Source organism: Amia ocellicauda, chromosome 16 (genome assembly GCF_036373705.1).
Source record: "Amia ocellicauda isolate fAmiCal2 chromosome 16, fAmiCal2.hap1, whole genome shotgun sequence".
NCBI classification, from domain to species: Eukaryota; Metazoa; Chordata; class Actinopteri; order Amiiformes; family Amiidae; genus Amia; species Amia ocellicauda.
In genome coordinates, this window is record NC_089865.1 from 16,223,553 (window position 1) to 16,235,999 (window position 12,447).

Here is a 12,447-nt window from a genome sequence, read left to right on the forward strand (position 1 = left end):
TTGTTTCAGAGAAAATTAGAAAGGCAGCAAACCACAAATACACACTGCGGATTTTTCCCAGAAAGAGACAGAGAATGTATTTATCCAAGCATGCAAAAATATGCAATTGCTTCATAGGGGGAGGGAAAAAAGCATTTTACAGTTTACTAGAGCCCATCCACTACAGATCGATTCCTTTCATCCTGTTGATTCTCATCCCACAGAAGCAGCTTCTTTATGGCTGCACATCACATCTGTTAATATTGACACCTTGGCTTCAAAACAATAGGAGGAGCCCGCTTGCTAGAGAGAAGAACTGAAGTAAATGTGCCATCTGCTAAGATTGCCCCCCTCCCCGTCGGAGTGGGTCCTCTCCTGGAGCGGGGGCTCAGCGAGGGGTGTGTGGGGCAATCGATGGGAGCGTGGGCACGACAGCGAGGGAGCCAGAGACAGGCCCTGACACAGGAGATTTTCAGAACGTACTGTAACTCTATATTCCCAGGCGAGTTGGGAGCGAACAGCGCGAGTCTGAGAGAAAGAGGCTGCCGTTATTGGAGAGCTCTCTCCCTCCGGATCGATGCAGTTGAACTTAATAGTGCTGTGCTTTCTCCTCTTTGACTGACAGCCCACGCCTTCTGATTGTCCCCATCTTGCACCCCAGGAGTTTATTGCTATGCTGTTCGGACGGCACTGCCTTCATTACCTATATTTTCCGCTATTATCTCCGTGCTGTAGCTCATAACCCCCCATCTCCATCGCCAGCCCACTCAGCACACCTGATCGTTTTAGCTGACTTTAGCTGTCTTTGTATTGGCGGTGCTGCTACTGTTGATACTATTTATAAATGATGGTAATATACCATCATTTCTTTCTCATTTCCACTGACACTGTTGCACAACTGAAGTCTAGAAAAACAGTCTGGCAGGTCAGACTATCTTATTTCTTTAAGTCAGCATCAATAATCCACTTTAGTTACCTATTCCACACATTCCCTATTGACCTGTTAACTGTCTGTCAGGCTAAAATTGCTCATCCAGCAGATCTATAAGGATTTTTTACACATATTTGTTCAAACAATTCCAGGATACATTGGTTTATTTATTTTGTGTTAAAGTGAGTACACAAAAAACACATACATACACATTTTAAAAACCGCCTTACCTTGTATGATATTACTATCTTTCTGCAGATCCTAATTTCCCTTAGCCAATTGTTCTTTGGACTAATACTGATTTTCAGTTTTCAAGTTGTCTCTCTCTCACTCTCTCTTTCTCTCCCTTTCTCCCTCTCCCTCTGTCTCCCCTGTGGCCTCCTGTTTAATGATGCATCAAAACATAAGCACACAAGCACCGTAGTGACGTAAAGAAGCCCCTAGCTTACACTGCCAGCAAGAGAGAGAAAGCAGTTGTTCTTTTTACCGAGACAAAAGGTGGGATGTTGCTAGAGGCCACAGAGCTTCATAAATCTAACAGATGTAACGGAGTATATCAGGAATTAAAATATTAATCAGAGTGTCTTCTATCCTCAGCTCAAAGTGAAGGACCACTAATTCAAGGTGGAGAAAGATTGAACGAGGAGCTTTTGCAATGTATCCACTATACTAACAGGTAGAGAAGCCAGGGCATTTAAGAAATGCTCCAGTGAAAAAAGTTACTGCTTTCATGACATCTGTTAAAAAAATGAATCTGATTAGGACTCTGATGGACACCTATAATGTACTAAACTGTCTTTATCTTTTTTTTTTGCAAATGACTCACAACTTAAAACACTTAACTGAAGAAGCTCACTTCAGCCAGGACACTTTTCAACAGATGGCTCTCTCAATGGGTGAAGTAGCTGGGGTATCCATTCACACCAGTCTCTGAGAGAGACGTCTACGTAAAACAGCACAGATATAACACAAATTATAATACAAACCAAATTATTTAATTCAATTTTACAATGGAAAGTGCCTAAATAAAGGAAGTATTTCATTAAGTGAACAGTATACGCATGAACTTCTTTGATTTTTGCCTCTTCACTTGCAGTTTGTTATTCCAGTATTTACCTCGATTTCATCCCTGCTGTATACAGCCCTGGTTTAGTGAGGCATCCCATGATTTAATTGTAGGTTACTAGACTGAACTAATAATAATACTGCATTTTCCTTCACAGTTCATAAACTGGGTAACAAACGGAACAAATAAAACCAGCCCTTAAAAGAAACAAAACAAGATTTAATGTATCTATTTTAATGAAGGGTTAAAATAGTAAGAAACCATGCCCTCGGGGGTGGGAAGATTTATGATAATAGAAAATATAATCTAATTGCTCCCTGCCATTCGGTCAGTTTTCGGAAAGGATCTCATCAACTGGAGATGGATGACAACTGTCTGCGGCGTGCACGAGGATGGACCTCTGAAAATGCTACATGTTGCAGGGGGCATTAAATCAGCATATTAAATGCACCCTGCATCCTGGTAATGCAGGGCTTACCCTCTAATTCTGTCTCACTCTCTTTCTCTCTGATCTTCAGGCAGCCTTTGTTCCAGCAGGGGCTGTATTCTGCATACACTGCCTCTTACATAACTCCAAATGGGCACTGCAAACTGGGGGATTACATGGGCCATGCAGATGCACAGATTAAATACTTTATGTTTTCACAGCCAGCTGGACAATAAACAGGCATTAGGTCAATGCAAAATAACAGAGAATAGCATCTCCATTAATGTATGAACGTAAACAGATAAGAATCTTCCTGTAATTATTATAAACATCACCTAAGCAAACGGTGTGCTGTAAAGTGGCACTTCACGCCACACGTAATCTTTCCAAAGTAATGCTTGCTAAATTTGGCCTGCATCAAACATGGTTTGAGATGCCCAGGTCAAATATGACGCAAGTGAAAACAGTCAGCGTCAAACTTCTAAATAATGCCATATTTTAAGGCCCCGGCCTATGAACCTGAAATGTCTTGGGAAAGGACATTTGCAAGCCTGCTGTGTACCATATATCTCAACGTTGGGGTCTGCCTAGCATAATATTTCCCTGGCTCACTCTCTTTTTTTCAAGAAAACAAACAAAACTAAAGGAAAGAAAACTAAATGAAACAACTAAACAAAACAAAACAAAACAAAAAAACACTTTAGAGATCATTCTGAAGAAGCTCCAAAATCCCCAATGAAGTCACCGTTATTTCATCAGCTTTATAATTATTTCTGTCTTTGTTTAATTGTAGGCTACTTTGTGATGTCTGGTTAACCCTCATTAAAGTAATTCAAGCCTGAGCAACAACACCCAGACTCACAGGTACTTTCATTTCTACAACAAATCAAAAGGTTTTGAAGAGCACTCTATATTCCTTCACTTTGCTTTTAGCATATCATTGAGTCTGTTAACAATTAATTAATTCAACAAAAAAAAAGAAAAAAAAAAGACTTTGATTAATGCTTTAATTAGAGATTGCAATATTGTTCTTTCGGTTCATAATTTAATTATAATATTGTCAATGCAATCTTACTGCTTGAGCAAAGGTGACCAGCATTGACAGGCTTATTTTCAACAAAAACATTGTTATAATTTGCAAAAAGCTGATGATGTTCCTTTTCTTTAGGAATGGCTGAAATTGCTGAAAGGGAAAGCTAGACTCCTTATACCTACAGGCAAAGTTGTGTTTAGGGCCAAAAGTTAACAGGTGAGATCTAGTGAAGCAGGGAAGTACAAATACAGGCAGCCACAGGCAGGTGAGTTACCATCTAGCTGGAACACCAACACACAGTTAAATACCGAAAACACCATCTGAACCTTTGCAACGTTCTGCTCATATCTGCTCATAACTGCTAACCTCCAAAATATGGTCATGTTTGTTTTATACAGTACTTCTAGTCCTTACATGTAGGGACTACAGAAGTCTGCAGACTGTAAACCCCAATGAGTGAATCAATAACAAGTAACCTCATGTGAAGTGAGTTTCATTATTTTTATTGTTGCTGACATGTTTAGGTTCCATAACATCTATACAAATATTTATTTCCTTCCAGAAACAAAATGGAAAGAAAACAAAATCCAGTCCTAAAGTTCAAGTATGTTCAACAACACAGCTGTAAATGTTCAGCCCAGATAAATGAAAGACCCAAACTTAACTCATGTCAAGTAACAGCTTGCCAAAGGTAATACCTGAAAAAAGAAGTCCATAGTTTCCCAACATTTTTGGAAGTGGTTGAACATAAAACTCTCCTCCCAACACAGACAACAATGAACTTCCTGGCTCTGCTTAGGAACCGTTTCCCTTCTGCCACAGCAGTGAGATAACAGGTTAAACTGATTGACATGGAATCTAGGTAAGATATGCTTCAAACATTTCTGAGAAGAGAAAAAAAAACTGTAGATGAAGTCCATTTGCCAACTGAATTTGTAGTATGATTTTCAATTTTATATATATTGATTCTTCTACTGTATTTCTGCCTATATAGATCAAATTCAAGTGTACACACAACACAACATATGTGCAGCAACTGGTTCAATAAAACGGTAAACAAATGCATTAGCATCTACTACAGCTATACATATTAACTATTTGGCTGCTCCCAAAACAATGTCTAGATTATGACTGGTGATTTTTAAATGGTTAATATGACTGTTGGGCTATTTTTGACTTTGTGAAGGAGCAAGGCAGGGAAGCGCACTAATCTATTTAAAACTTGCCAGTTAAAAGCTTTTTTGAAATCCATTGTCCATATGGCTGCTTTTGTAGTACCCAGTCAATGTGAAGAGGCTGCTGCCGCTGTTGCCGCTGTAGTGTCTGCAAATTCTGTGAAAGGCAATAACTCATGTAGCGTCAGCCTCGGGCAATCATATCATTGCCTCTGTGAGAAACGCTTGTCAGAAACAACACACAGAACCCAGCGTCGTTGCTCGCTCCAGAAGAGGCTGCGGCGTGAATACAAGGCATTCCTGCTATTGTCTGCCTGCGAGTGAATGTCAAAACTCCCCGGAGAGGGAGAGATCAAAGACTTCTGCTGCAGTCCACCGGCCGCAGCACCTGTCTGAGATGCCCAGCAAAATCAAACTCAACTGGCAAGCCATGTGGAGGTGGCAGGAAGGCCAGAGGTGTCCACAGCAACACAAACAGAAGCAAACCTTGTAAATTAAAAGTGGCGCGGCATTGAATTGTCAGTAACCACTCATGGTGTTTCAATTCATAGCCTCCCCCCGCCCCCATGTTCCATTCTTTCTTTCGTTTCTTGTTTGTAAGATCGAACATTTCCTATCCCATCAATTACTGCGCTGTTAGAACGGTTAGTAAGCTTTCCAATACCTGAGGTGAATGCTGAAATTTAGCAATCCTGTCACGTCACACATTCAAGGATGCAACAATTCAAGTGGTAGGCTTTCTAACCATAGCAAACGATTACCATTTACTACATGCATATTTGTGTGTGCTGCCCCAACTTCAGAAAAGCAGGCATTCGAGGCAATGAAACCATGTGTGTGTTGCTCTCTTGTTCTTTGCCACACTGACATGACACTATCTACAATTGTTTGCAAAAACTGATATCCCTCATTCATTGTATAACAATTGGTTACTGTCACTGCCGTCAATCACTTCCTGACAGTACCCTGCCAGCAACAACAACAAAGCAAAATTAATGTCAGTGTACAGCAGCTTGCGTCCCCCATATATTTCCTGTGCAAAAAAAAAACACAAACTGAAAGTGAGCAATAAAGAATGAAATGCTTACTAAGAGAACAAAAAAAAAATGTACAGCATACCCTACATTGCCACAGAGCAACAATTATTTAAAAAGATAAGTCCTCCACAAACATTATATAATTCCCCTGAATTTATACAGCATGGTAAGTACTATTATGCAATACCACCCACTCGTTGTCACTCTCTTCCCAGAACTATATGCAAGTAAAAATGCACAAATTTCTTCATGCATGATGGGTTTTAGTATTCTCATAGCTGAACAAACAAATAGCCATGGCCGATGACAAGCCAAGCCAAGAAGTAGGGTTGGGAAGGCCGTCTAAACCTCATTTAATAATCATTTTCACTCCGACCACACTGAAACCTTGAGAGGCCGGGAAATGGTTTTGGCACACAGTGGGCATGTGGCGGTGAGTATGCAAGGGTATGGGTGTCAGTCTAGGTCTTATTATGTTGTTTTAGTAGTTTATTTGTGTGTGTGTTTGACATTAACACAAAGTGAGCAGTATTACTGGAGGAAGAGGACCAGCACCTTCACTAACCCCCACCCCACAACCCTTTATATAAATGAACCACAAAGAAACAAAGACAATATTTTTTTATTATAACCACATCATAATAATGTGTGTATCTATTTTTAAATCACATCAGACCACAGCAGCTTGCTTGTGCTGCTGCCTGCCAGGCTACTGTATCGGAGGGGATTAGGATTAGTGCCTTTTGAATTTCGGATACTGATATCACAGTCCTACCCTGGACAGACAGCTCTGGGCAGATGAGCTCCAGTAAGAGAGTGTAGGGGGTGTGTGTCTGACATGGCGAGTGGGCGAGAGCCACAGAAGAGGCAAAAGTTTCATCCAACACTCCGAAGTTGCACGGGCATAAAATACGCCTTGAAAAGGAGTTGGCCGCTGTCCCATTCATTGACACCGTGGTGTATTATTGCAGTCCCCTCGATCTGCGCTGTGAAAAGCAATCAATGTGAGTGCTCCGTTCTGCATGGCAGAACTCCGAGTACCGAATTCACTTTGCAAACTCCGTCCCATTCAACCTTAGAACCCCTTGCAATCATCACAGCATCTTCATCTGCACAGGGAGGACTATTTTGTGTTGCGATGTAGAAACCATGCCAGATGTGCAAAGGAGCAAATATGATTTCCACCAACAAAGAAGAAGAAATGTATTATTTGTACTAGAAGAATATCTAAGAGTCTAATTCTACTGCTGCATGCATGAATGGCCCCTGCATGCATATTAATAATAATTAAACAACCTAGAATAATAATAATGAAAGACTAAATAATAATACTAAAACAACCTAAAAATGGTTTTAATTTTAAAAATTGCAGTGTGCACTATGGTACAATTGTGTATGCATCAAAGCACTATGATTAAAACATTTTTTTTTTTTCCTAACAGCAATCTCATTCATTCACTACATCGAGCAAGAGCTTCATGGATCCTACTGTACTTTGCTGCTCTTTAAATCCTCACCATATTCAGAAAGCCAGGCACACAACACTTGCATTTGCTATAAACACTGCCTGTTGTCTAATTATATGTATACATACCCAGAAACACACAAGTAACACATGAAAAGGAGCATCTTCACTAGATTATCCTCTGTGGTCAGTATAAAATATTGAAACCTGAAACCAACAGCAGTAGGTACCTTGAATACAGTGGTTTGCCAGAAATAAAATCACAGCCAGAATGATAAAATGAAGAAAATAAAAACATGTATATTAATAATACATGATTTACAACATAAATAACATAAAGGAGTCTTTCCAGGTTTTTGGCCAAAGATCCCAAATCCCTGCTTGCCCTGTGCCAGTACATCGCCGTGCCAACATCCTGCCACCAGTGAAGAGGAGCATAGTGGAGCTGGCAGGACCGTTCCTCCTGCATCCCCAGCCCCTCGCCCTGCCACCCATTCCCCCCTATAACCGCACACACCGGGCAGGAGCCCCCCGCTGACACACACCATGCACACACTGGTGCCGTGCTGCAGCAGTGCAGATCCCACATTTAGCCCTTTTTCCGTAAAGACCTCCTCTGAGGAGGCTTGCGTACAATGCACACCGTAACCTAATCTGCCCCCTCTCTCATCCGTGTCTGCTGAAGCACCCTGTGACGGATGCCACAATCACAAGCCCCACTCACAGCCCGGTCCATTTACAACACCGCCTGCCTTCTTCACACAGAGGGGATCCGGCGCTGCGAACACGCCAACAAACAAAACACACCCGAGCGGAACGTCCTAGCTGAGACGCACATGCATGAACCTCTGCATGTTAATGCCGAGGTGCTGCTCGGTGCATTTCGCCAGCACTCTATCTACACAGCCACTCAACACAGTTAACCAATGATCACAACAAGAATATTATAATCCCTTAGCTGTGTAAAGTACAGGTCAGCACACACCAGTCCTCTGTGATAAAACACTTTAGCTGCATAGTGTACATTCCAAACAAACGTGTGGAAGCACTGCCAAACAATAGTGAAGCAAAGGTGTAGTGAAATAAATCCATCTAAACACATACATATATACATGCACACACACACACATATATATCTATATATATATATATATATATATATAGATATAGATATAGGCGCCTTACCCATCAGTTCTGGCTGTGGAAGTGTGGGAGAGGCGTACTCCGGCTGTAATGTGCCTATGCGTGCTCGGGAGGAATGAAGTTTCAGTCAGGAGCAGCAGCAAGCTTTGCTGTGCTCTCTTTCCTTTGCTTTCTTCTCTCTGGCTCTCTCTCTAACTCTGTCTCCCTCATCCCCTCCCCTCTCCCTCCCTTTCGGCTGGTGACATCAGAGCAGTGTCTCAGGCATGCAGAGTGTTTAGAAGCGCTGCTACTCAATTTCCTGGAACACAGACTATATTCACAGAAGGTCCAGGCTCTCTCAGCTGCTCTTGCCTCTGTGGCTCAGTCTCTGCTGCTCGCTCTCTCTCTCTCTCTCTCTCTCACTCACTCTCTGCCTCTCGCTCTCTCTCTCTCTCACTCGCTCTCTCTGTCTCTCTCTTTCTCTCTCTCTCTCTCTCCCCCTCGTCTTCATTAACACTATGTGTGCACAGATTACACTCCCTGCGATAGGGCCCAACTGCTAGTGCTGGACATAAAATAGAAAGTGTTTTATAAAAGATTTAAAGATTACCCAATCAATGTAGCAGTGTGGGACGCAAAGCCATCGCAATTAACTTCGCCCTGCAGCTACACGTTCCCCCCCCTCTTCTTCTTCTTCTTCTTTCTTTTTTAATAAATACTGCAGAATTTGTCATCTGGAATTAAAAAGTGTGCGTGTGTGGGGGGGGGGGAGGCAAAAGAAAACAACATTTTTTCCTCTAGTCTGCTGTGCTTGGTCCAACAGTCAGCATTTACAAGCAGGGGGTTTAGTTAACATTTAAGAGGGCTTTCGTAACACACAGATTAATCTCAGTTGATTGCTTTTCCTCTTCTTCTTTTCTTTTTTTTTACTTCTAATTAAAAAGGTTACCTGTGTTGCAATCTAAGTGTGAATCCTTTGATAAGTGAAGCATAAGCCTGTGTGTTTACAACGTACAGTTTAAAAAGGTTTTGTTTTGGTAGGCTGCCTCACATATGGGAACCTTTTTGAAATATCTGACATAAGCGGACAAGAACTTATTTAAAAAACAAAAAAGGAAACATAATACAGCATGCACTGAACACATGTTATTGAAGATAGACTGGTAAAGATAAAGACTGGTATATAAATACAGTGAGAAAACATTTTTAGACTTGGGAAAATGTCCTTTTCTGGGCTGGCATTTTGCTGTGACAGGTGCACAAGGGCTACAGTGAGTCTCTGTGTGTGTGTGTGTGTGTGTAGAATCATTTCACAAAAAACTGACCAGAGCATGATGCAATAATACATTATTTGAAGTAAATTATGTGAAGAAGTGGGCAGTGTCAAATTAACTTTAGGCTCCAATATCAACAGTCACACTAAAGACATCTTCAAAAATTAATTCAAATACTACATGGAATCCTATATTGGGAAACTTATCTCCCAGTCTTAAGATGGAAAAATACAACTTTTGAAACCAGACTTTCCCTGTTCCTACAACTTTGCCTTGTTTGGTAACCAGAAAAGCAAGACTTCCTTGGATTGATGTGGTATAGCACGGACAACATGAGGTTACAAAGAATGAATCTGCAGGAATTTCAGCTTATTTCCTGAGAGACTCGCCGTTGTCTTCAAATTGGTTACCTTCAGTACCCAGCGTGTTCTTGATGCTGCCAGTTTGGCTTTTCCAGTTTCAGAACTGCACTGAAAACACTTTTTTTTTAAAAGGGTAAATACAGGATAAATGTGTGTATATGGCGTGGCTCACAGCTCTATCATTGTTCATCTATCAATCTCTAAATCTCACACCAACCCTCAAAAACACAAGCTTTGAAGCACATCTTACTAATTACAGCCCTTCTACTGAATATTGTCCCTATTTAAAAACGGTGACGTTTTTGATGGTTTAATGTACACAAGCAGATTAGTGTCTGATGAATTGAACCATATAAAAATACTAGCGTGCAAAAAATAACAGAAAATCATAGTTCTGTTTTACTTGAATACCTGGGGAATAAGGAACAAGCCAAGATTCGAATGGACATTTTGTTTTGACCAATTTAAATAGACTTCCAAAACAAGCCACACTGGTTTCTTAAGGGTTAACTGAACTAATATGAAAAAATATTACTTTCAAATATGTAAAATGGACAGCTTGATGGTGATTTATTACAAGTTCAAGCCTTTTTCAGTGATACACAGTTAATCAGACACACATCAATTAAAAGCATGGGTAACAATCTTATACTGCATGTAACCATTAATCGGCTCCCAAGTAGTTAAAAGGCTAAAAGACTCCATCCAGATTGTGAAATGTGTGCTACACCCTAGATATCTGATACGAGAAAACAAATTGTTAACCATTTTTTTAAAAGTCAGCATGTTTCTTAGTCTCTGGTTTTGAAGGTGTGTTTACATGTTAGCATATGGTGCTACCCTGAAAAGCCCATAATGACCCGCTGTTTCTCCCAGTGTGAGTTTTAAGTATCTAAAAGGTAATAAAATCCAAAAGCAGGACCTGAACATATAACATTTTGGCTTAGAGGTGAAAATTACTGAGCCAGCATGCTTGTGTTCCCAGTGGTGACCTATAATGTGCTGGACAGAACTCCTGTGTAGAGAGAGAGGGGAGAGAGGAAAGAGGAGAGAGAGCATATTGCTGAGATTTACAATGTCAAAGCTAAGTTCAAACAGGAAAAAATAAAAATACAACTCCACCTTAAACAGATTTGCCAAAGCACGCAGGTAAGGATATGAGAATGAACAAATGTTACAACTGGCATTAAGAAGAGCATCGGATCAATAGGACATTTACTCAGCAGAGTTGTGAATCAATAATCATGAATATCTATAGAACAGGAACAATAACTCTGATTAAATTAATATCCAGTTAATCCACTTTGGGATGTACATTACAGACCAAACCTAGATACAAAATAGGAATATCAAACCTGAAAGTGTTCTAACTAGGTTTTATAAACAATGCATGATGCAGTTAAATGAGTTTATATACAGTATACTGTATTTCAGTTAGGGGAAGTGACCCAATTAAGCCCACCAAAATCTAAGTTTTACTTGTTTTCTCATAAATATGTGAATTTCTTCACAATAAAGTGGGTATTAAATCAAAGTATTAATCTCTCATCTAAACACTTGTGGTAGATTTTGTCATACATTGACTAAATTAAATTAACTGTAATTGCAAAAGTGAAAAGTGGGCTTATAAGGTACATATGTACCCTTTAAGCCCACATGTCCCAAATAAGCCCACAAGAGTTTTAACAGTACATCCTTCAAATTGTATTGATTAAGCACTTAATATTTAATAGATTATTGAATTCAGACCTCAAATAACCAACCTAACCAATTAAAATTGTATTTTTATAGTATCTGAGACTAACATATTCAGGGAATATTCCACCACTCTCAAAGCTAACGATTATGTTTTCTGGCTTGAGAGCAGCGGAAAGCACATCAAGTTTTGCAGGGAATTCCTCCTTTCAAATGTGTCCCTGCTAACACAGGACTGACAGCGCAGTTCTTTGCTCCATTAAGCGTTCGGTATTGGGACGTTATGGCAAAAAATCAGCTATTGGTCGATTGCTTTAAAATGGTCGATATTTCTGTCTGATGGTGTGGCTTTTATTGCGTCTAACTAAGCATCCAATTTGTTCTATTCTACTCTAGTTTTAACGAAATATGAATGATGCACATGAACGGCAATGCTGTTCCCCCTCGACCTGCTCTCATTCTATAGGTCAATAAATAATAGGAAAATATTGGATATTGGTATGGGCCCAGAATTTTCATATTGATGCATCCTTACTATTGACTTCATCAAACACTGTCTTGTCCAGTGGCTGGAGGATGTGGGTGAGCTGAGATGGGAGCCGGAGAAGCACAACTCCATTTTTTCTGGCCTTGGTCGCAAGTGCCAGGGAAATATCTGAGGCATGTCGTTCAAAAATGTAAACTCTTGGCAGTCCCATGTCAGAGATCTTTGACAAAAAAACAAAAAATCATTCTTCTCTATCCATCCGTGATCCACACGAAATTCACAGCAAGCGTCCATCATGTTATTGCAGTCGCTGTAAGTTTTTCTGTGCCTACCCATTTTGTCACCATAATGAAAATAAGGTAAGTAGTTAAGATCGTGAAAGAAAAGGATGTAT

The 12,447-nt window shown here is 40.3% G+C and overlaps 1 protein-coding gene across 7 annotated transcripts in view; it reads right to left on the minus strand.

Moving 5' to 3' along the window:
- Window positions 1-12,447, minus strand: part of hdac4 (histone deacetylase 4) — a 189,392-nt gene that overhangs the window by 70,492 nt on the left and 106,453 nt on the right. The window contains exon 1 of one of the 7 annotated variants that reach the window (XM_066687231.1): window positions 8,299-8,606. The exons of the other annotated variants lie outside the window; for them this stretch is intronic. Within the exon in view, the coding sequence (XP_066543328.1) occupies window positions 8,299-8,302 (4 nt within the window). The 5' untranslated portion in view covers window positions 8,303-8,606. Of the gene's footprint in view, window positions 1-8,298; window positions 8,607-12,447 lie in introns of those variants that run through there. 7 annotated transcript variants of the gene reach the window in all.